The sequence below is a fragment of the Crassostrea angulata genome, chromosome 5 (assembly GCF_025612915.1).
Source record: "Crassostrea angulata isolate pt1a10 chromosome 5, ASM2561291v2, whole genome shotgun sequence".
NCBI classification, from domain to species: Eukaryota; Metazoa; Mollusca; class Bivalvia; order Ostreida; family Ostreidae; genus Magallana; species Magallana angulata.
The window spans coordinates 17,047,987-17,074,961 of record NC_069115.1 but is presented as its reverse complement, the minus strand read 5'-3'; the positions used below and the strand labels follow the sequence as shown (position 1 = coordinate 17,074,961).

At 34.7% G+C, this 26,975-nt stretch overlaps 1 protein-coding gene and 2 pseudogenes across 1 annotated transcript; 1 reads left to right on the top strand and 2 right to left on the bottom strand.

The window, feature by feature from the left end:
- LOC128183572 (dynein axonemal heavy chain 5-like) lies at nucleotides 1–25,961 on the bottom strand (annotated as a pseudogene).
- On the top strand, nucleotides 8,905–11,056 carry LOC128183576 (uncharacterized). Its single transcript, XM_052852651.1, has one exon. The coding sequence runs from the start codon at nucleotides 8,923–8,925 to the stop codon at nucleotides 10,945–10,947; it is 2,025 nt and encodes a 674-aa protein (XP_052708611.1). The 5' UTR covers nucleotides 8,905–8,922; the 3' UTR covers nucleotides 10,948–11,056.
- LOC128183578 (dynein axonemal heavy chain 8-like) lies at nucleotides 13,049–15,181 on the bottom strand (annotated as a pseudogene).
- Nucleotides 25,962–26,975: the final 1,014 nt, after the last annotated feature.

The window sequence follows — 26,975 nt, the reverse complement described above, 5'->3', positions numbered from 1 at the left end:
TTCAACAACATTCAATTTTAATTGAAATAAGTAGCTTGTAAAACTTTTGACACATAGGCATGAAAAATACAGAAAAAAATATACATACTTTCAATATTCTAAATATATAAAATATCAACAAGGGTATAAACAAATACTTAATGCATCACCGTCAAGGAAAACCAACGTTCTATAAATAAATCGCTAGGCTTTAGGGAGTCTACAGTCCTCCCTATATATTTTATCACAGTGTGAAACACAACTGGACGGATTTTCACATAAACAAAATTAATAGGCGATAAAACCATGGAATGGGATTTGGCTACATAATGCTATGATAATGTATTGCATACCAGTTAAAAAAAACATATATATATAAGAATCACATTTAAATAATATAAAACCATCAACAGTTATTTACTAAAGATCAGATCTATACCAGTCAATTAACTTTAATCAAAACCACTACTAAAACATTCACAATTGATAGAGAGAAAATTCAAAACTTCCAGCAAAGTCACACTACATTGTTCTTTGTCATTTAATACGGCCAAATAGTGGCAGTCAGTCCGCGCAGAGCCCACCTCATGGGCGGAATCCCCTCCTTCTTAATGTCGATTTCCATGATTGGGTCACGTGGGGCAATTCTGGACGCATACAAGGGACACTGGAAGGAGGGCTCCTGTAGGGCCGGCTTCTCGTTGACTGGGTAGCACTGGAGATGGAGGACGGGGAGAGGGGCGTATCCCTGGCGCGAGGCCTGGTCCTGGAACTCATTGGTCGTCTTCTCGATGGAGCAGCCCCAAAGGTGGATTCCGTGGATGTAGACACCCTCTGGTGGAGGTTGGAGGAGCTATAATGAAACAAGAAAGTTAAAGTGGCTATTTATATTGATATATATATATATATATACTAGTACATGAATAACATTTTCCTTCAATAACATAGTCAGACAAATCAGCACTTTCTGAATCCCTTTTACCAAAGCAACTACTGTAAAAATGACCTAAGGATGCAAATTGTCCATTCATTTCCTAGAACACTATTTGTGCTCTCATACTGATCAAATACACTTACATGTCCAAAGTCTCTGAATGTGGTGTCGGTTTGGAAGGTAAACTGTTCAAAGTTGCCTGACCTGTCCCCACAGTAGTTCTTGATGGCCTCCTGCTTCAGCAAAGCTAGGAGTCCTCTAGGATTGAAGAACGCTCCTAGCCAGTAGGCTGGCATTGCTTTTCTACCCTATAAACATTGAAATCAAAATTATGTTTAATAGTAAGACATCTTGAATTGCAGTCATTGTCGCTAACTTTAAATGTTGATATGGTTCCGATCTTTCCAACCCCTCGCATTAAAAGTAAAATAACATTAGCCAATGAAATATTGGTAAATGTTAACACAGGCGTTGATATGTTTATTACTCTGTACACTTAGTCTATAAGTACTGCATATACTCTTATAATAAATTCATGCTTATAGCAGAGTCAGTTTCAATTCAGAAGTTTGGCTCAGAATTTTTTTTTTTTAAATTACAGTCATGATGACTTGTGATCAGTCATCCCTAGCACTTTTCTATAACAGTGATTTAATGTAAATAAAAGAGTATTTTTTTTACCATGCTGAGGATTTTTTCAAAGTGTTTCCAGCGGTCCTCCAGATTTCGAAGCTACTGGGCGGCATTGTAGGTGTAGGGTGGTGCTGTGGTGCCGGTCATCTTACACCAGATCCTTGGAATCCTCAGGTGGTACAGGTCGTCCGCGGCGGACAGGTAGTGGTCGCTCAACTGGTCACCCATCACGTTGTTCTCACAGGCGTTCCTTATTGTCTGAAAGTCGGTATTTTCATATTTTCACAACTGTACATTTCATTATATGGTCACGCTTTGAAGTTTAGAAACTTTAGGAAATATTTAAATTTAAGATCAAATTTGAAATTTAGATTTAAAAACTCCGTAATGAAAATATAAACTTACTGTGAGGGTGTTTCTGACTTCAGTCAACAGTTGATGTAGAATTTCACACTCCTTCATTATGAAGTCATTAAAGATGGGGTAGTCTCCTGGCAGCTTACGGATTTTCTCCACAACAAACTCGCGGAAAGACTGGAAGAATGAAATCATTTACATGTACCGGTATTTAAATAGATGTCAAATGTTTCCTAGATAGCAAACAAAGTAGATAATACATGGTTATCTTGTTCTAAGCAGTCTCATTATTATTATACTGTTGCTGTATAATAATTAACAGATTTCTAAATTCTTGTCATTGTCATTTTAACATAAATGATTCTAATTGTGTGTCCCTATTGAATTTAGGACAAAAAAACATGGTTACTTCAGAACAAGGAAAAGTATTGAAAATCAAATAGACAGGTTGAACATTAATGTACTTCGACCTCTCGTCCAATAAGTACCTTGCTACTGTTGCCGATTTTGGGCGTTTTCTGCAGCAGGTCATTACAGATCTGCCACAGCTCCACATCCTTGAAGCGGATTTTGTGGGTGGCGTAGCTGGCGGTGGAGAAGACCCCCTGGTGAACCACGGATGGGTTGTTACTAGTCTTACTGATCCCTGCCTGGGCCGGGCCTGAAAATTGAATGGTTAATCTTCATCAAAAACTTGTACTGTAAACTAAGTTCTGTATTTTCCTTGTTTTAATGTGAGTACTTAGTAATTGATTATATGATTCTGCCATTTTTTTTTATCACGCAGAATCCTAGAATATCTACCGGTAATTGCAAGTGCCAAACATTTTTGTAATGCAATATATATAGTTCACAACTGTCAGAAAAACTTAAGCCAGATTAAAAAAATCTGTGTTGGGCATTTCTGGAAATTTTATGCAGATGTCAATTCCTTCCTCAAATTAACGGAATCTAAATAGGAATTTATAGAACATGAGTACATGTATTTCAGATGCAGCACAGGACAAATAGTCCTTTACGATGTCTGGCAGATTAATCAAATAGACATGATGACTTACCGTCGAACGGGGTGGGTGGTCGCGGGAACATCTTGTGGGACAGGGTCAGCGTAGAGGGCATGCTGTCGAACACCTTGTTTAGCCGAGTGAACACGTACTGGTCATCTCCAAGCAGGGTCTGTCAGGGAAAAAACAATTTCATTGGTCAACTGCAGCTACATCAAACATTTGCTGCACAGCTTTCATTCTTTTTTTATTTCAGATGAATAAATGTCCTAATGAGGGCTATAGAGTTTATGTAAGTGCATTGAAATATTATATATGAAACATAATTTCAAAACACACTTTGCATAATATCTTTGATAGCTTTAATGCCTACTATATATCAAAATGTATACCATTAAATAAAATCATAGTGCTTTAAATGCTATGAAAAAAAAATGGTTTTAAAATAAGCAGGTGACCACAATTGTGCATATCTATTATCTATACACTTCACACTGGAGAGAGAGAGAGAGAGAGAGAGAGAGAGAGAGAGAGAGAGACAGACAGACAGAGAGACAGAGAGAGAGAAATAAAGGGAGAGAGACAGAGAGAGAAAATAAAGGGAGAGAGACAGAGAGGGAAAGAAATAGAGAGAGAGAGAGAGAGAGAGAGAGAGAGAGAGAGAGAGAGAGAGAGAGAGAGAGAAGTAATTTGATTTTAAATTTGGACTGAATAAAAGTTAAATTTATGTAGTTTATAATTTTTATCCAAAATACACACTAAACTTGTCCGATATACATGTACATGTATTAATATGATTTTGTATGCTAATCTACAAACACAATAATTACCCTTCAACCAATGATTAAAATTGATTAAATCTTCATACATTAATTTTTCTATTAATTATAACCCTTTCCCTTAATCCTGTACCTAAATATAAATCTTGAACATGAGCTATAATTAAAACACAATTTTACATATATTGGCAGTTAATTACATACATTCAATATAAACTGTATAATCCGATGTAACATAATTTTTACCTCGCAAAAAATGCACATGATTTAATTTCTAATCTATAACAATTTAATCTATAACTCGATCCTTTCATCGTGGCAATCCAACAGTAACTGTAAATTCCTTATTAAGGACACACGAGACCTTCCTCAATTTTATATAATTTTCCTTGATATATTATTCCTTAATTATTAACATTTAAACCTGTTACTTCCCAAAAATTCAGGGTTCGTTACCAGGCTATTTTCAGAGCTAGAATATCTACATGTAGAACTTTCCATAAAATAGCATGCAAAATGCATTTTAATGCTTATAGATAAAGCTGTATTATATTTTTTATTGAACACTTTATATCTTAATTTAAAAAGTATCATGTAACATGAAAACGTAATTATGGAATTACTTAGTGGAAATCTTCAAATTGTGGAGATAGGAAAAAATAGAAGATATGTCGTGTCTGACCTTAAACCTGAGGAATGAATATCCGCGTAGATTTTAACATCTCACAATTTTTTAGCACAGTTTGAACTATGAAATTTTAACCCAAAAAATGGTGCTAGTGATTTTTTTTGTTACAATGTACTCGTGTAAAATAAGAAAGAGGTATAGACATTTTCATTATTATACAATATTTAGTTTAAATATATTCAAAGAAACGCAATTTACACAATCGCCATGCTCTAAGAGTCTTAATCATCTTATACGACACCATTAAAATATTTAAGTTTTGTTAGGGATATATAGGAAAGTAGTTAGTATACGAAAAAAATGGATATTTGATTATATTTGAACCACTTTAAACCAAAGACATCCCATTAGAATTATGCCCTACATGTATTGTAGCACACGTTTACATTGAATTAGTTTTGGTTTAACGTGGTCTTCATACTGAAAATTAAACAAATATTTTAATTAGTGTCTTTTCCATTACAATAATGTATATAGCCATATATATTGAAAATGCATCTGTTTAAAATGTTAGATGTGTGGCCTAGTGGTAATGCGGAGATCTTTTTGATTTTGTGGTTGCTGGATCGAATCCACCGAGAAGTAATTTTTACTACATGAACAGAATAAAAATATCAAGTTACACGCATCTAATTTTTTGGGTTTAAAAAAATCATCTTGTTTAATTATATTCCCGCTCCGAAGGAGAGGGGGTATACTGTTTTACCCTTGTGTGTCTGTCTGTCCGTCTGTCTGTCCGTCCGTAACAAAAATTTCTGTCGCATTTATCTCAGCAACTATTTATTGCAGATGCTTGAAATTTTTACACAGTGTTTGTTAAGGCATGCCATATCGTGGGATATATTTTTGTACCAATCAAACGTCAACTTCCTGTTAAATGACGACTTTGTTTATTTTTAGCAAAAAGAAAGTGAGCGCATAAGATTGTAAGTTTGCAGGAATCCTCGATACGAATCAATTGGAATTTAAATGTCTATAACCTCGAAAGGCTATGTACAGGTTTCAACAAAAATATATTATGTTGAGAGTCGAAGTACATGGCTATTCCGGTTATTAAAAAACTCACAAGCTTTCAAAAATGGCAATGAGAGGTAAACCGATAACTAGTTGGAAATGTTAATGCAAACATATTTTAATGAAGTTATATTGTGTATATCCTTAAAAAAAGCTAGTAATAAGAAAAGAAAATAGTGTTCATTCAGCAGATCTAAAAATCTATAACAACAAATTAAAATATACCGGCATATTATAATTCAACATTATGTTATAATAACAAACATTTAAAACAAAAAAGTTTAATTTTTTTTAAAAAAGACCACCAGTTGGATTTGAACCCAAAACACTGATTGCTTGTATTCACTAATCCAGAATGAAACCACTGAGCCACGCGAGACTTGTCAATATGCTCTATAAAGTACTGTTTGAGACAATACTGTCATATCAATGGACTTTGTTTTTTATCCTACAAAAAATAATTTGAAAAAGTACATATTAGTCATCTCTGGGTCATCTCTCCATCTTTTTTTAAAAAGCTACATTTTAAATGTTGAAATATGTTATCTTTACACGTTTCAAATTTGTGGAGAGAAGACCCAGAGACAACAAAATCATTTAAAAACAGTTGTAAATAAGTAGGATTTTGCACGAATTGCATCGTGTTGCTATATTTAGACCCATATTATGATAAAACCTTTTGCATTTCAAATATTTTCCCACTCATTCCACATGCAACAGAAACCAACTAACGGTTTTAATTCGAAAAATATTCAAAATTAATTGATGAAATTTTCACTCTCCCTGTGCGCCAAGATTCCTGCCGAATGTACATCTTAAGCGCCCACTTTCTTTTAAAACAAATTTTTGTCAAAGAATTTTCAGCAACTGTTTATCGAAGATGCTTGAAATCTTTACACACTATTTGTATAGGCATGCCATATCGTGGGATATATTTTTGTACCAATCAGACGTCAACTTCCTGTTAAATGAGTACTTTGTTTTTTTAGCCAAAATTTTCAAACAAATTTTCCTGAAAGATTTCTCAGCAGCTATTTATGGCAGATGCTTGAAATTTTAACACACTATTTGTTTAGGCATGCCATATTTTGGGATATATTTATGTACCAATCGGATGCCAGCTTTCTGTTAAATGTCGACTTTGCTTATTTTGCATATTCACATCAGAGCGGGGGTATCACTAGTGAGCATTGGCTCACAGATATCTTGTTCAGTCTGAGTATGATTTCACACAATTATATAAACAGTTCTCTTCATTAACACTGTACATGTACTCTATGGATCCATTTCACTTTGCTTGAACTTATCACGGTTCAGAACATCAACTACCGTTAAACACAGAGTTTCCCGAATTTATGACAAACCAGTTGTTACAGACTCCATTATAAAATCAGTACAGTGTATCCATGTTTCGAAAATCATATTGCGACAGCTTGTTACCTGAAGCTATATTTAGTAACAGGTAATTTCCGTCCAAACACAGGTGTAGGCAAAGTATATAATGGGAAAAGGCGCTATACCTCTTTACACAATTGAAATATATCCTGCTATGTATTCTATAAAGACTTTTTGACAGAAAGCAGCCTCAGATAATTAAAAGAATATCCCTAAATGGCACATTGTGAAGTGATCGAGGAGTACGCCTTCCAAATCCACGCTTAATTGTTGAAAAATGATTTCCTCCCAAAAGTTATCTACGCACATACAGAAGTTGACTTTCAAAACCAGAAATACTGTCATGTTTTCATTAAGTTAAATTGGATTTTGATTATTTTTTTATATACTGTAGTTTTACATATGCAAATAGATAAATTTTATTTTCAGAAATATATCAAAAGTAACGCCAATTTAAAACTGACTTGGGTCCGTTTTAGTTAATGATCTTACAGTCAAGCGTTTTACACTAGAGTGACAAAAATATGGATTGAATCAGTCAAAATTAATGTGAAAGATAAGCTTTGTATAGTAAAGCAATCTTAACCTCAAGGAAGGTATTGGGGTCAAGTTAATAACGACAAAAATCACCATTTAATTTAATTGAAATCAGTATAGCTTGTAAATCTTTTGACACTTTGGCAGAAAAATACATGTACTTTCAATATTAGAAATGTATAAAATATCAAAACGGGTGTATTAAAACAAATACTTAATGCATTACTGTCAATGAAGTCCAACATTCTATAAATAAATCGTTGTGTCTTAGGGAGTATTTTAATCTTAATCACACTGTGAAAATACAACTGGACGGATTTTCACAGATAAATCTTTGGAATAGCTACATATAATGTATTGCATACCAGTTAAAAATTAATGCATCAATTGATATATATAATTTTGATGAAGAAATATTAGTATTAAATAAATATTACATATGACAGTTGTAGTGTTCCACAAACTTTAATTTCTACCTGTGTAAAATCTCGTTTAATCTACTGGGGATTTTCCAAGGCTAAAAATAAAACCCCCAAAAAATCCCCAGCAATGGACGACTTTATCTATACTACTATATTAAATAATAAACTCGAATTTTTGGGCTTTAATACCGAGAAATCGGAAAAGCACTGTCTTTTGTTATCTATATTTTAAACATCATTGGTACTTGAAGATCACCAATTTGTTCTTATTTTTTCTCAGTCAAGCTTTGTTAATTAACAATCAGCGAAAATTCCTTTAAAAAATCCGGAAATCATCTGGATTTTTTTTTTAATTTACAATCTTGCGCATGCGCATTACATTCACGCAAAATCACGGAAGACTCTTTAGTTTATGTTTCCACAATATCACATGTGCATGGATAAACTCAGAAACGATAATACAAATACGTGGATAAAATTTTCATTGAAATGTTGCTATTTATTCTGTTAATCAATGAAAATGCGAGATATAACTAACTCAGTGCATTTAATATGAAAAATCCCAAAAGTTCCGAATGGCAACATTGTGACTTAATTTGAAGTAAGTAAAAACACGAAAAACGTTGGTGTTGAATTCTTCATTAACATGAATTGAATTTTTAGACTAAAAGAAATTATACAGCCTCAAAATAGTTTGTTGTGAATAATTTGACTGTCATTTTCAATGCAGCTTCATTAATTTTCTCCAAAATTGTTTCGGAGCGATTCTGCAATTTGTTTGCTTCATTACGGGTATTATGAGAGGCATTTAACTGTTGTGAAGGCCTGTCACGATACACAGTTAGATTATTCTAACTAAGCAGAGTGTAGTGAAATTAATAGCATTATTGTAGGCTCAAGAGCTGCTTAAAGCTTGGCTATGTAAATGTCAACAATACGATGTGTCGATGTATCTATTTCGCGAATGTCCGATATCATATATGCAATATGTCAACCCATGCATGCACGGGTCAAAGTCTATTTATGTTATAATAACAGGGAAAAACAAAAGTAAGTAAAACATTGTTGAACAAAAACCCGTAAGGATTTAAATTGTATTTTACTGCAATCAATGAAAACAAACATGAAATATCGTACAAAATATTTGTATAAATGTATCAATACATTAAGTTTCAGTAAAATGGCTATTCAGAAGATGTCTGAGTCGGTGTATATGGGAATGTGTCTCGAGATGGGGACCCCACAACAGGTGGCCTCCAGGAGAGATATAGTGGACATTGCAGAGATGTTGAAATACAACGAAATGTTAAATAAACCGATCACAGTGCTGAGTGGGAGTAGCAGAGAAGGATTTAGATTGAGTGGATCAGACGTGGACTACATGCGTTGGCCCAACAACCACCGCGTGATCTGGGACTTCTCTCAGGTACAGTTTTACAACACACAAGAACACGCACTAATTCTCTGTGACAGTTCAGAGAGTCCACCAGGATTCACTTTACTATGGTTACCATTAGAAAGTATTGGCCGTATCGTATTGTCAGCGTGTGTGAGGATGAATGGAATGCTCTATATATCAAGTTCAAAGTACAGAGAGGTCACGTGTTCCATTATTTTGTCTGATTCTACAGCACACGGACCATGTAGTAGTGGGATACATCGTGAATGTGGTTGTGAATTAGAATACGACCATGCCCATTGCTTTGTCAGTGATTTCTGGCCTCCGTCTGCCTCCTCGTGGATAGACAGGTGTCACTCATGGCCCCCGCCTCATGTAGTTAACGACATTATTAGAAATGGGTGTCACTTTGTAGCTATCGGACACAAATTAGGAAATCATACCGACAACGAATGGAGAATTTCGTTTTCTCGGGCGGAATACAAACTTGTATGTTCAATGAATCACACACAATTCTTAACATATGGTTTGCTAAAACTATTCTTAAAGGAAGTCATTAATAATGGATTAAGAGTTGGAGATAAACTACTGTGTTCCTATCACATAAAAACTGCTGTTTTCTGGGCGATTCAACAAAATGCTCTACCTCACTGGCATCCAAACAATCTCCTGGTCGGTTTCTGGGTCTGCTTTAAACGTCTACTTAAATGGGTGTATGAGGGAAACTGTCCTAATTTTTTTATTCCAGAAAACAACATGTTTCTGAACAATATCTATGGTGAAGCACAAAGGACATTATTCACACGTCTATATAGATTGTATGAGAAGGGTATAGCATTGCTGCTACACAGTCGCTCCATCAGGTCCTACATCATTAATGTTTTGGTTAATCCCAGACTCACTGTTTGTACCGTTGGACTCAGTCTGATTTCGGAGGTTGAACTTGATAAAAATATTTTTAATGAAATGTTTAGAAATGATTCAACCTGCCCAACTGACCTACGGATGTGCAGAAAGTACCTACATACTGTGGAACAGTCAATAGGTTTACCCCTAACACAATATCACATTGTCATGTTACAGAAATTTACAGCCACCATCCTTCAGCGTACCGCGTTTATGTTACACAACTTGTACAATAACACAGGTTCTAACAAACAGTTGTATATTGTAGACAAGATGGCTTGTCACATGCTGAAAATAGCTGCTAGGTTTGGGTCTGTGTCTGACATGTTATACATTGCCATGTATTATTACAAAACATTCAGATACAGGGAAGCTTTATCAGTTATAGATATAACAAAGGTCAAGCTAGCACAGCCATATCTGATGTATAATTGTCATGTAGACAGAGAGTGGTATATTGAGGCTGTAGGGGGGCAGTCCTTGTCTACGAAGATGAGACAGGCTGTAGCACAGAATATCATACTTGACAATGACAATGAAATCTTTTTTATCAGTGAAATAATACCAGAACAACAGTCTAGTAATCAAAACAATGAGCGTGTCTTGTTTATTCCACCCCTCGTACTGTTGTATTTGCTAGAGTTTTTGTGCTCTAGACATGTCGATACACTGAAAGCACAGAGAGCTTTAGATGATCTACAGGTCCTAGTCCACCATGATCAGGGAGAGTTAATACCTATATTCCTCAGAGACATCTCCTGGGAGATCCTGGGGATCTGTCAACAGATCGCGGGGAACCTCCAGGCTGCCTTGTACTCATACCAACAGTCACTCGGAGAATATCCATGCAATAGAATACAAACTGCTACCAGACAGAGAATTCAGGATCTACATTTATGAACTCACTGACAATTAAGGAGTATGGAATTCCTGTATTTCAAACACTGACATTGTTAATTGTGTTTACTCTGGTTGGTTTTCTCTAAAGTTGTCTTGTGTATGTGTAAAGGTGGGGGGGGGGGGGGGGGGGGGTTACACTTATGATTTGTATAACCCAATAAATAAGTGTATATTTATCTTAGTCTAATACAAATTTATTTGTTAATTTAATCAATATTGTAAACCTAAAATTTACCAGACAGAGAATTCAGGATCTACTGTAACATTAATTTTATGAACTTACTGACGAGAACGTATATATATATATATATATATAAAAATGGCATGTCAAAATCTGACATTGTTAATCGTATTTGTTCTGGTCATTTTTTGTAAAGTTGTGTATGTGTAGGGGAGGTGTTGCACTTATGAAATCTACGTATGATGTATAATCATGGAGATACGTGTATATTTATCTTTAGTTTGTATAGTTAACATTTATTGTTTATTTTAGTCAAAATTGTAAAACTAACATTCCAAGATGATTTATATATGTACAATATAATTATTTCAACGAAGTTAAAAATAAACACAATTAACTAAATCGGTATCTCAATCTTAAATATAATATGCTGCCTAATTCATTACAATGTAATTTGTTATAATTTTACAAGCATTTGTCAGATGCCAATTTTGCATACATGACTTATCCAAGTTTGTTCTCGACACTCTCGTTTGTCCAACATATACAAAATCATGAGATAAACGTCTTTTAAATGATGCATACTTATATATGTAGGGGTATTTAGGGTGAGTGGGGGCATTCAGCTCGCCCTCTCCCCTAAAAATGTCAAAATAAAGTTAAATCATAATCTTTTTGGCAGCTTGTGAGTCTTACTAATAAATTTTTTCAAAACCTACGAGATTTTTCTACATGACAGATTTTAACGGTATATTAAGAAAAAAACCCGTTGCTTTAATGATGTAACGTTTAAGTTAGAAAACTCATTTCATTCACGCTCCCCATGGATTCAAATGTGACCAAGCAACCACCTTGGAGTATTAAGATAAGGTCTTGTGATACAACTGGCATGTGTTTATTATTAATTTAAAAAAACTTCATTTACATCATTCAACAAGATTTTATTTTCTGTAAAATCTGTTTATTTAGATCCCTTTTCAAAGGTAAAAGGATCTCTGCAAAGTAGAAGCTTTTGTTGGGTGTACTGCATAGATCTAAAAACCTTTAAAAACTTGTAATTCGATCATTTCTTTAATATTATCCTGACAAGAAATATCACAAAAGTCTAGCTTTGAATACTTCATTTTTACCATACAAAATCTCTAGGATCCAGAACTTCTGCCTACGATCTTCCACTGCTAATGAATGTAAATATAATTCGTTCACAGTAGTTGTCCTTCGATTAATACCAGAACTAAATTCATTTGTGGAAGAAAATGGATACATTGGGACGAACAATGCATAATGGAATCGTTGTCAAAGAATAGTCTCTCCGTTGTATAGATGTGTTACCAATGATCATAGTGTAATGGAATAGGAAGAATGGCCACAAGTAGGCTCGAACCTAGGATTTTCTCTCCGATTGTTTAGATGGGTTACCAATGAGTCTATGTTGTTCATGAATGTATACCATGTAGCCATTCTCAAGAGATGCACAGATATAGATTTGGTGCTGACTGAAGTATAAAGGGAAGCTAGTCCTCAATAACAGTGTCTTCTGAACAATTATTGTTTAGCAATAAAGTTTGAGAGTAAAGGCAACTGTGTTACTAACGTTATGAATTTTGAACATGTTCTTGGTATGCTGAGAATTCTATGTTTTAAAATATGGACATTAATATATTTTTGCAGACATGATTGTAAAAATAAATTGATTATCATCAGTACTACTTGTTACCAAGCAATTCGAACAAGTGAAAAAAGATGAACGCATGGACTTGGTCAAGTCAAATGTACACATGTATAAAGAAGGTAGCATTTGAGTGGCACAATGACAGGACATTGTGTCTGCGAAATAAGAATTGTATATTATGGAAACCTACCTCTTCAAACGATATTAGGGGTAGAAAAACCAATTAAAAAATAACACAGATCTGCCTCTTCAACAACAATCAATTTTAATTGATATCAGTAGCTTGTAAAACGTTTTGACACATAGGCATGAAAAATACAGAAAAAAATACATACTTTTAATATTTTAAATGTATAAAATATCAACAAGGGTATAAACAAATACTTAATGCATCACTGTAGTAAACCAGCATTCTATAAATAAATCGTTATGCTTTAGGGCGTCTACAGTCCTCTCTATATATTTTATCACAGTGTGAAACACAACTGGACGGATTTTCACACAAATAAAATCAATAGGTGATAGATCCATGGAATGGGATTTGGCTACATAATGCTATGATAATGTATTGCATACCAGTAAAAAATCATATATATAAGAATCACATTTAAATAATTTACTTAAGATCTTCGAAAATCAGATCAATTCCGGTCAATTTACCTTAAGCAAAATCACTACTAAAACAGTCACAAGGAAAATCAGATCAATTCCGGTCAATTGACCTTAATCAAAATCACTACTAAAAAAGTCACAATTTGTAGAGAAAAATTCAAAACTCTCTAGCAAAGTCGCACTACATTGGTCTTTGTCATTTAATACGGCCATATAGTGGCAGTCAGTCCGCGCAGAGCCCACCTCATGGGCGGAATTCCCTCCTTCTTAATGTCGATTTCCATGATGGGGTCACGTGGGGCAATTCTGGACGCATACAAGGGACACTGGAAGGAAGGCTCCTGTAGGGCTGGTTTCTCATTGACTGGGTAGCACTGGAGATGGAGGACGGGGAGAGGGGCGTATCCCTGGCGTGAGGCCTGGTCCTAGAACTCATTGGTCGTCTTCTCGATGGAGCACCCCAATAGGTGGATTCCGTGGATGTAGACACCCTCTGGTGGGGGTTGGAGGAGCTATTAAAACAAGAACGTTAAAGTGGCTATTTATATTGATTTATATACCAGTACATGAATAAAACTTTCCTTGAGTAACATAGTCAGACAAATCAGTACTCTTTGAATCCCTTTTACCAAAGCAGTTACTGTTTTAAATTGACCTAAAGGATGCAAATTGTCCATTCATTTCCTAGAGCACTATTTGTGCTCTCATACTGATCAAATATACTTACATGTCCAAAGTCTCTGAATGTGGTGTCGGTTTGGAAGGTGAACTGTTCAAAGTTGCCTGACCTGTCCCCACAGTAGTTCTTAATGGCCTCCTGCTTCAGCAAAGCTAGGAGTCCTCTAGGATTGAAGAACGCTCCTAGCCAGTAGGCTGGCATTGCTTTTCTACCCTATAAACATTGAAATTAAAATTATGTTAAATAGAAATACATCTTGAATTGCAGTCATTGTCGCTAACTTAAACAACTTTAAATGTTGATATGGTTCCGATATTTCCAACCCCTCGACTTAAAAGTAAAATAACATTAGCCAATGAAATATTGGTAAATGTTAACACAAGCGGTGATATGTTTATTGCTCTGTACACTTAGTCTATAAGTTCTGCATATACTCTTATAATAAATTCATGCTTATAGCAGAGTTAGTTTCAATCCAGAAGTTTGGCTCAGAATATTTTTTTTAAAAATTTCAGTCATGATGACTTGCCATCCCTAGCACTTTTCTATAACAGTGATTTAATGTAAATAAAAGAGTAGTTTTTTTTACCATGCTGAGGATTTTTTCAAAGTGTTTCCAGCGGTCCTCCAGATCTCGGAGCCACTGGGCGGCATTGTAGGTATAGGGTGGTGCTGTGGTGCCGGTCATCTTACACCAGACCCTTGGAATCCTCAGGTGGTACAGGTCGTCCGCGGCGGACAGGTAATGGTCATTCAACTGGTCACCCATCACGTTGTTCTCACAGGCATTCCTTATTGTCTTGAAACCACAGCAGTTTTTTCGTAAAAATATGTTTGTTTTGAAGTAGGTATTTTCATATTTTCACAACTGAACATTTCATTGTATGGTCACGCTTTGAAGTTTAGAAACTTTAGGAAATATTTAAATTTAAGATCAAATTTGAAATTTAGATTTAAAGACTCTGTAATGAAAATATAAGCTTACTGTGAGGGTGTTTCTGACTTCAGTCAACAGTTGATGTAGAATCTCGCACTCCTTCATGATGAAGTCATTGAAGATCGGGTAGTCTCCTGGCAGCTTACGGATTTTCTCCACAACAAACTCGCGGAAAGACTGGAAGGATGAAATTATTTATATATATTTAAATAAATGTCTAATATTTCCTAGATATTAAACCAAGAAGATAATGCATGGTTATCTTGTACTAAGCAGTTTCATCATTATTATTGTTACTATATAATGATTAACAGATTTCTAAATTCTTGTCATCATTTGTCATTTTAACATATTAGATTCTAATTGTGTGTCCCTATAGATTTTAGGACAAAAAAGAAATGGTAACTTCAGAACAAGGAAAAGTATCGAAAATCAAATAGAAAGGTTGAACATTAATGTACTCCGATCCCTTGTCTATTGAGTACCTTGCTACTGTTGCCGATTTTGGGGGTTTTCTGCAGCAGGTCGTTGCAGATCTGCCACAGCTCTACGTCCTTGAAGCGGATTTTGTGGGTGGCATAGCTGGCGGTGGAGAAGACCCCCTGGTGAACCACGGATGGGTTGTTACTAGTTTTACTGATTCCTGCCTGGGCTGGGCCTGAAAATTGAAAGGTTAATCTTCATGAAAAACTCGTATTGTAAACTAAGTACTGTATTTTCCTTGTTTTAATGTTAGTATACTTAGTAATTGATTCTATGATTCTGCCATTTTTTTTATCATGTAGAATCCTAAAATATCTACCGGTAATTGCAAGTGCCAAACATTTTTGTAATGCAATATATATAGTTCACAACTGTCAGAAAAACTAAAGCCAGATTAAAAAAAGCTGTGTAGGGCATTTCTGGAAATTTTATGCATATGTCAATTCCTTCCTCAAATTAACAGAATCTAAATAGGAATTTATAGAACATGAGTACATGTACTTCAGATGCAGCACAGAACAAATAGTCCTTCACAATGTCTGGCAGATAAATCAAATAAACATGATAACTTACCGTCGAACGGGGTGGGTGGTCGCGGGAACATCTTGTGGGACAGGGTCAGCGTAGAGGGCATGCTGTCGAACACCTTGTTCAGCCGCGTGAACACGTACTGGTCATCTCCAAGCAGGGTCTGTCAGGGGAAAAAAAGCCATTTTTATTTCATTGCATGGTCAACTGCAGCTACATCAAACATTTGCTGCACAGCTTTTATTCTTTTTTTATTTCAGATGAATAATTGTCCTAATGAGGGCTATAGAGTCTATGTAAGTGCATTGAAATATGATATATGAAACATAATTTCAAAACACACTTTGCATAATATCTTTAATAGCTTTAATGCCTACTATATATCAAAATGTATACCATTAAATAAAATCATAGTGCTTTTAATGCAATGAAAAAAAAAAAATTTTAAAAAGCAGGTGACCACAATTGTGCATATTTATTATTTATACACTTTACACTGGAGAGAGAGAGAGAGAGAGAGAAAGAGAGAGAGAGAGAGAGAAATAAAGGAGACAGAGAGGGAAAGAAATAAAGAGAAAGAGAAGTAATTTTATCTTAAATTTGGACTCAATGAAAGTTAAATTCATCTAGTGTATAATTTTCATCCAAAATGCAAATTGTACTTGTCCGATATACATGTACATGTATTAAATAAATATAATTTTGTATGCTAATTTAAAAACACAATAAATACCCTTCATCCAATGAGTAAAATTGATGAAATCTTCATACATTAATTTTTCTATTAATTATAATCCTCTCCCTTAATCCTGTACCCAAATATAAATATTGAACATGAGAGCTATAATTAAAATACAAATTTACATATATTGACAGTTAATTACATACATAAATATAAACTGTTTAATCCGATGTACCATGATCTTCACCTCGCTAAAAATGCACAAAATTTAATTCCTAATCTATAACAATTTAATCTACAACTCGATCCTTTCATCGTGACAATCCTCGGGTTTGAGTACACAAACTTCCTCAATGTGAACTACACCTGGGTTGCCGAGGATGAAACTATGTACGCTACATTAGGAACTCTACATCATTTCTAAGTGTGATTGCATTCCTATAGATGAGTGTTCTAGAACACAACTCTCTGATTAAACTAGTAACTAAGGACTGCAAAGTCTACGAGGGTGTTTCTTGGAAAAGCCTAGGTGGGGTTACCTCTATTGGATGCGGGCCGCCCTGATATTGCAGCGTTCAAATAGACACAAAAATTTTCAAGTCAACAAAAACTCATTTCTATAAATGTATGTCTCCCAATTACCAGTGCATTGACAAAATTCTAAAATTTTCATTGATGGTAACTAAGATGGATTTTTCCCCCTATTCAAGCTAGCAATTTTTTTTTTACATTTATAAAAAGGATATTTCAAAAAGGAAAAAATGTACAAAATCTACATAAAAATAAGGGCACTAAACTTTTTGAACTACTGAATAGATTCAAATTTCAACTTGAAAATGAAATTATGGTACACATTGTATATGTACAAATACATGTACATATGTATGAAAAATTTAAGACAGATTGGAAAGGAACTCCATTAAATATACCTGGTCCAGTAATACAGTCAAGTGACATCAAAATGGCTATTAAAATTGTGAGCTTAAATATATAATTCCAAGCAAGTTGCATGCATTTAGCAGCCATAGTGATATACTGCAAGGAATAATTACACTGAGTGAGGCTTGTGTGATATATCAAAAACATTAATTTGTAATGATATATATATATATATATATATATATATATATATATATATATATATATATATATATATATATATATATATATATATATATATATATATATATATATATATTAAGTTAAACTCAGCTACAGTAGTCAGCAAGTAATATAGTAGCTCTGGGACCCAATCACTCCAAGACTGGCAGGCAGAGGATTACTGTGTTTGACATAAAAAGCAGATCAGTCAGCTGATATGTGAGACATAGAGGAATAAACTGTTTGCCTTTTGGTTGTATTTTTTCTCGAAAATGGGGGGTGGGGGTTGGGAGGGGGGGGGGGCTTAAATAGAAACATAGATTTTGGAAAATGGCTCTTGGAAAGAACCTCATGTACTCATGTGTTTCTGACATGACAGCTTAGATGAAAAGTTTAAATAATTATTTAACAAAGATAAAATGAAAAACAAAAATGTTTTACACATGAATACATTTTGTAATAAAAAAGAAATGGGATTGGGGTGGGAAATTTACTAGGATCACAGCATGAAGATTTTTTTTTTAATATAAAGTCTGTATATTCCCATTTTTCATGCAAAAATATGAAAATTCTAAGTGTTCACTGTTCATGCATTTTTTACCTATAACCAAATTGCAGGACTAGGAGGTATTAAATTTCTAAAAACTTTGGTATACTTCTAAATATAAAAAGTGCACAGACCCCTACCTTTCTTTTGAACTACAGGATTCAAATTCATAAAAATTAAAATATCCCCCGAAAAAATATTCTCTCTACTTGACATGTACATTGTACAAAATCAAAGTATAATTTAACGACAATTAAAAAAAAATCTCTCCAAATTCAGAATATCAATAATCTAATTTTACATTTCAATGAAACCATGTTCTATAAGTGAGAGGAAAAAAAATGAATAAAAGATCAGAGTCCAGTTGAAGGGATTCTAAATTTGCTGGATTAAGCTATGTTCTGGTTTCACCCATTGTGTAAAAAAATATCAACATGAGGTGATGAGTTAAGGGGAGTTAATCGTAGTAGTCACATGTTAAGAATTATTTTGGCTATGGTCACACTTTTTTGCACACTGTTATTTTGCCTACCGCACTAAGTTCATCCTGTTAGGCAAGGAAAAAAGACAAACAAATGAAAAAAAAATCATTCAATTCGATAAAAAAGCATAGAAAAAATTGCATTTCATAATTAATCAATACAATTAGCTCTACGTAATCTAAAAATTTAAAAAGTTAAATTTTTAGTGTCTTCTAAAAAAAAAATTTACTTACAAATTAGTATCATTTTTCAATTTTTATTTTTAGCTATGCTTATTTTCTTAAATAATTTCAATTCTGTGCACAGCTTGCAGGATAAAATGTACAAGTATGCATTAATAATAGACAAACCGTATTAATCAAACTCACAAGTGACTGTCGAAAATGAAATGAAATTTTTCCGATCTCAATGAAATAAAAAGTTAAACTATCTCTGGACAAAATTTGGATGAACGTATTTTCAAACAACAATTGTCTGGGTCTATAGATTAGTTCATTTCCCTCCACACCCCCCCCCCCCCAGTATAAACATAAAGGAAGATATATATAGATATATGTCAACAGAGCACCATGAAATAGCTGCTAGCCCCAACTAGAAGAGCTAGCCCCATTATTTCCACTGAATAATTGTCGAAAGAGTGAAAATGTTCGAAAGTGACTGATATGCAAACAGGCCAAAAACTGAATTAGTGATGAATAATTAGGGCGCATGACTTACCACGATGGTCTGGTGGATGTGACAGCCCTCGGGAACGTCCAGATTGTGATTCGGAGCGCTTTCTAGTGCCTGGATCAGGGTGTTCAGCCGAACGTTCGGATTAAAGAAAGCTTGTGGATGACGGTACTTCACTGCAACGATATGAATCAATTCATGATTACGTTAACAGCAGAAAAAGAAAATTCAAGAGGCAATGTGTCTGCTATCAAAAGATTAACTTAAAGGATCATGCACTGATTCAAAAATAGAATTACGGTAATAGAAATAAACATTTAAAACATCAATAAAGTTTTGTACATATGACAGCCACAGCCAAACAATACTAGCATTCTGGATGCAGACTGGCAGACAAATACTCAAGACTAATTTAAGGAGGCTGGCTAGTCAAAAATCAACCATTAGATTTGCCTTAAACTTTGACATACTATAATTTTGGCCATAAGATATCATTTAGTGAAGGAAAATTAAAAAAAATTAGCTTTTAAATATTTTCTATATTAATTTTCATACAGAATTCTTTTTCTTTAGGAGATTAAAATAGTCTAAAAAGGCCACAACCATCGAGCCTTCTTAAATAGCTTCATATAGGCAGGTCGTTAATTAAATTTATTGATAAACAATACAAAAGAACTTACGTCCTTTGACCCCAAAGTCCCTCTTGAGGGCCCCCGAGGACAGCCAGAAGTCCACCATAGCACACAGACTCTGCTGGTCGTAGAAGTCCGTCACATGACTGCCGTACACGATCTGTCTACGCGAAATGAATGATAAAAAAATTGCATGGGAAAAGCACACACAAAATTATTCTAGCGGCAAACTATATTCCATTGAGTAAGTAAACACACACAAATGTTCTTGTTCATGTAAATTCACAGACAGACTCTAATGCAATGGATAGGATTTAAAAACTACTGCAAAATATTATGGCCTTGCAGGGATTAACAATTTAAGGTTTACCATTAAATGTAAATTAAAAAGTCTCTTTCTAAATAAGCTCTACTGATCAACTGATAAACAATCAATCTTATAAAATTCATGTTTATCTAAGCTGGATCGAGAAAAAGTGGCTACCAACCTCAGCGACCATGTATCTGATGCCGTTGTAGGTGACAGAGCGAGAATTCCGGGAGCCGTCGGGCGCCACTGAGGTCAGTGGTTCCTTGAACTCATTCTGAACGATGGCAAGTGCCTCCTGTAAAAAGTTAAACAGTAAAATGTAAAACAACCTTGTTCTACAAAACAAATTAATCAATTATGAAAGAATATCCTCTCAAGAAATAAATTCACAGATGCTTGATAACCATTTTTTCTTTTGCCTATTTTTTTTGGTTTGCAAGAAAATTAAAACATGCCAGCTTGCGACCATTTATCAGTCTACCTGCCTTGTCGGTAAATTGGGAATAAAACAGCTGGCATTAGCAGTAGATGTCATTTCTGACAGTTGATCTCATACCTGACAGTTGATGTCTTACCTGTAGACAGCTGTAGCCAATGTTGAAGAAGTCCTGGGGACAGTTCCAGCCCCCCTGTCCAAACCTTGCCCTCAGCTGGATGGCTGCGTGGAGGAAGCACAGATTGTGCAGCATCACTGGCCACTCTGGGCGTGACGACTGTTTGAGTATGTCAGGCTCAAACCAGGAGAATGACCGAATCATGCTGTCCTTCATCACCTGTCAAGGTCAACCATGAAAGGTCAAGGTCAAATATGAAATTTATCATACATATATTACTGTACTTCATTATTTTTTAATCTAACACCTAGTTTTCATTGATTTCATTTTTGATTGAACTTGATTGACAAAATCAACTGTTTTTGATAAAGTAAGAAACATGTTTGGCCACACTTAAAATAGGACCATTCCCCACTATATTATGCACCCTTAAAACTCTGAATTTTGCATAAAGAGCCTAAAATTGATCTCCATGAATAAAAAATAAACCAAAGTATCATATTTATCATAATTTATATTTATTGTATCCTTAGGTTCAATCATAATTGAAAACTTCTGAAAATTAACAAAAATCATTATCAGTTGATTCCTGAGAACTTTAGGCAACTGTACCTTTGGTGTATCAACCACAGCCTTGATGGAGTTCTGGAGCAGTCTGACTGGGATGACCTCGGGGTCGGCCTGACAAGCCACCCACAGGCGGAATCCCTCGGGGTTGGGCTTCTCCACCAGGAATGACTCGAGATTGTTCAGGACGTTAGGCGCATTGTAGGCATTATGGAGGTACACCCAGGATCCCTGGAAGACAGGTTAAATATAGTGTCAATGTTAACTCAAGATTTTTAATGATGTTTTCATTGTGTAAAATACAGTGAACAAAATTTGGAATTTGTCCTTTCCTAGGCTAGGAAAGGACAGCCTGCGTTAAACCACTGCCCTGATCGGCAAGCACTGTCAATTAAGTATGAAAGTGGCAATCAGAAATCTAAGAGCTAATGACTTTCATTCATTTATCAAGAATTATAAACTTTAAATACCTAACAGGCAAATCAGAATGGAGCTAACATCAAAACTTTCAAACTGCCAACAACTAATGCTGAGTAGTGAATATGAAAGTTCAAATTGTTAACAATGAATTTCAAAGTCCAAACTGTGTCAGCATAATTTATTGAAATACACAGACAAGACACCCCGCCCCCTTACCTCTACGATGGCCTTCCTGATGGTTTTCCTGACCTTGCTGCGCGTGGCCTGGGAGTTGTCCGTGATGGTGACCATCAGTCGTGGTGCCTGTCGCCGCCCGGAGAAGTCAAGGAAGCGGCTCTGGGCGGCCTCTGCCTCGAAGGAGTAGAGCAGGAGGATGGGGAGGGAGAGGGTGGAGGGGGGGACAGGGGCGCTCTGTTTGTACATCACCGACAGGTCCAGTCCCATGTCACCATAGTACCTGTCACAGGTGTGAGACAGAAAACTCGTTGATTCCAGGCATTTTCATATTTTGTAAAATTTTAATCAATATTTAGTGCAATACAAGGCATTTTTTTTAATCTTGATTTTTTTTCTTTCCTGAAATAAGAAATGGATTCAATATTATTTAGATACAAAAATTAGTGTACCGGTGTCTTATAATACGGGTCTATTTTCTTTTTTATATTGAAAGAAAACATTGATCAAGTTTGCAATTAATCTCATGTACATGCATGTACACCATTGTAAATCAGATAGTTACATGTATGTTAACCAGTCTTTATTTCTGTGCAAGGAATTTTCACAATTTCATAAAATTCATGAAATGCGTCGCAAATATTTCTGATTGTAAAGAAGTCCTTAAATGCCCTAGCTTTTTAAAGCTTTAATTCTACTAATAAAGGTTCTGAAAATAAGTCACAACAAATCAGTTTGTCACTTGTAAATTGTAAAATAAAGTTGTCATGAATAAAACTTGGTTTACAGTATTATAGATCTGTTTGAAATGTAGCACTGATCCATTATACATATATTAAATCAATTTACCATTCCAAAAAATTGACTTCATTTAAGAGATCATCAATTATCAGGTTGATTAATACAGACAATTATTATAGTGAATGCATGTGCATGTACAGCAGCGTAAAGATGACAGTTAATTTATGTTAACATTGTACACAGTGCCACCTAGCAGGCCCGAGTGTTTGTAGATTTCTAAAAATTCCCCCACCACCCGTCTCTCTGTACTTTGTGGTTTGAATCACCCTACTAAGTTTTTTATCTAATTATTTTCGCATTCAATGAACTGATCATCAACATCACAAAATCTAAAGCACACATTTCCAGGAAAGGATTTCATATATAGCCACAAAGGAAGGAACTGCACTTTTGGGATTTTAAATTGTATTCAATTTGTAAAAATCCAATAAAAGCAATTAAATAGGTATATGTACACATTCAAAACTAAGCTGCAAGCAATTGAATTTGGAATTCAAATTTTTTACCTTAACATTGAAATAATTTAAGAATATATAAAACACATAATTTAAAAATATAAAACACATAAATTTCTCAGGAGATTATCTGAATCCTAAAGTCACTCAAAACACAAATCTACTCAAAAGTTTTCTAGCTTCAAGCTAAACAGTACGTAAAATCAAATCATTTACATTAACCCTGTAAAAAAAACAAGACTTTAATGCAACAGCAGACACGAGACAGATGCTATGCATTCTGGGAAGACAGTGTATTTTTTTTCTGGAGGGGCACTGTGGCTGCCCCTCCCATGCATCACACACCCAGCTTACCCCGTGTAATCCTGCTCTGGGCCCTGGAGAATGCTGATGAAAATAGCACAGGAATTAATCAATGATGAAGCTAATTATTAGTAAGCTATTAATATATCTTCCTGTTCACTCTCTCTCTCTCTCTCTCTCTCTCTCTCTCTCTCTCTCTCTCTCTCTCTCTCTCTCTCTCCACTGACAAAACAGCCAAAGTCTACAGATCTTTCTCTTCTTCTCTTCTCTCCACTTTGCTCTTTAAAATACAATACTTTAAGAACAGCATGACAACTAATTTTTATACTCTTCTATTATTTTTTTCCATGTCCATGCCTGTCAATTTTAATATGTTCTTGATCTTTATTTCAGTAATAATCCCAATATCTGAGGCTGTACGCCATATATTTACAATATGTTGTTATTGACAAAATTCTCAACATTTGTTTTAATTTTACAACATATACCGTAAATTCCTAATTAAATGCCAGGAATTAATATCCGGGTAAAATCACAAGAAGTATCCTTCGCAGATTTTAAAATCTCGCCATTACATGTAATTTCTGAGAGTTGAAAACTATAAGAAATAAGGTGAAAAGTTCCACGTTCGCGATTTAATATTCTCCCGATTGAAATTTGATACACACCAGCGGGATCGCAGAATTAAGAACTCGCGTAATATAAGGAATTTACAGTATCACAAACCATGCACAAAACCACTTAAAAACAGTTAAACCTTACTCAGGGGACCAACAGAGAAAATAAATCGTACAGCACAAAAATAAAAAAATCAAATTTGTGAGCATCACCCAAAAGTCTCTTCAACATTTTGTATTAAGACACTGGGGTCAATAAAACTTAACTGATAGAGCCAGTCTTCACCTCACTTTCCTCCACCCAAATATCTAACACGGTGTTAATGTTAAATCACCTACCCACTAAAGTCCTTCTTTAAACTTACATTAGACCAGATGAAAGTGCAGACACAGTGATCTTAATATAGGAATACAAAATATAGACCACTTGTTAAAGGTTTAATAGGCAGATAGATCTTTCTTTGTTTTGTTTTTTTTTTTGGGGGGGGAGGGGTTGGGGTTGAGTTGTTAGGTATAAAATGCTGAAATTTATTTTACAAGCATCTTGAAGGGAAAATTTTTTTTATTGTTCGTAGAATTTTCTTTTAGTTAAGAGGTTAATGGGGAAGGAGGGGTGGGGCTCAAATAGGGGGGGGGGTGAAAATTTTTAAAGCATATAAATTTATATAATTTTATATGGTGAGGTTACTTGACTATATATTGTAAAGCAATATAAAAAATGCATTCATATATATGTGAATTAAAAGTGAAAAAAAATAAAATAACTGTGAAACATATCAGAGAAATTAATGAGGATTCGATCATGCCCAATGTGGCGGCAACTTACTTCTTGCCGAGCACCCTGTGTATGAATACGGTGGAGGCCTGCATTAGACGGTCGCTCCTGACCGCACGCACCACCAGCAGACGCTTTATGGGGGCGAAGTCCTTGCTGTCCATCTTATCGGGGAGGGGCATGTTCTCCGGCTCCTTCTCTACGTTATCACACAGCATCCTCCACTCCATCTCGCGGCCATCTTTAGGCATGCGTTCGAATTTCTCCTGGAACCACTCGAAGTGCGTGGCGAGAACCTGGAGGTTGTGGAACTGGTCGTCGTGCATCCAGTCGAACGGCTTCTTCATCTGGACAATCTTGCTGTCTGGGGGTTGGGTGAAGCCAAGTTTAGTCATGACAACCGCGCTGTAGTTTGGAGAGACCAGGAATTCTCGCTCACCCGGTCCTATGTTACCAAGGGAATCCTCAACCTAAGATTGTAAAAATCAAAATTAAAAAAAAAAAATTGGATAACTAATGATGAAAAATCAGATAATCTTTTTTCCTAACATCAAAGATTACACTCAATTTTTGAAAAAATAAAAGTTTTGATGGAATCCTTCCCTAAATCTATCCTATTAGAATTGTAAATATCTTGCCATCCACCAGGGTTTAATTTTTAATGTGCTATTTCTTATAAATTTTTATTGACAATAGAAATGCTTATTACAGCTGGTTACCTCAATAGCCAGCAGCAGGGTGAATATGAATCTGTCTCTCTCCAACAGGCCCCGGGCGAATGTAGTGTACGCCATGTGTGTGATCTTCTCTAGAGTTTCCTCTGCTCTCTGAGCCCTAAAAAATTGAATATAACCATTATAGAATTGTAAAATGTGTGATGCAATATGATTCACCAATCTTTGGAACCCGCAAATAATTGCTAATAATTTTTTCGACGTCTATGGGTGCGTTGATTATTTCATTGATTTCTTAATATTATATGAATGTAAATAATAAAGATTATGTTTCATAATCCCTTGAGTATGGTAGCTATTGGTGATGCATGCCCATGAAATCAATGAAAGATAAATCATCACAAATGTCAACAATTTCACAAAGGGGTATATATTCTTTCATATTGTGCGATAAGTATTCACAACAATGAACATCAAAGTATCAAAATGTTCTTAATATGTACAGATCAACTAATCCTTGTGCAGTCAAAATGTACATGCAAATAGCTTCTCAAAGGGGGAAATTATTAGGGAATTATTGTGAAAAGTTTAGTATACTTTTGTTTAAATTTTTAAAGTCTTAGAGTTGATTTGTACATCAAATTTTTGTTCAAATCTACGGTACATGTAACTTTTGCAGATTAAATGTAAACATTAATTTTTGTCAGAAATGAATTACATGTTATTTTGAACATGCCAAATTGCATGCATTGCTAATTATGAACAATGAATACACATCTTGATAATTAACAATGAGTAGCACTCACTCAAAGCCCAGAACCAGCCACCTAGTGTTAGATAGTGGAGGGAGGGAATGACTGTTAGTAACGGATAGGGAACTATTGGCATGCACATATGTGACAATAAAAAAAAGGAATTATTCACCCAGAAATCTATTTTTAAAGATTATGCAAAAGCTAGGATTGATTTAATTTTCTCATATCATTGATTTGGTTTTTAAAAAAAGGCAAAATCAATTTTTCGAAGTTTTTAGAAAATCTTAATGATTATTATTACTGTGGATTAGAATTCTTAATTTCTCAAAATTAAACCACAAAACGAAATCAATGAACTTTTGTAAAAAAAAATAATAAAAGTTTTCAGAATCTGTAACATTCTGTAAATTAAATA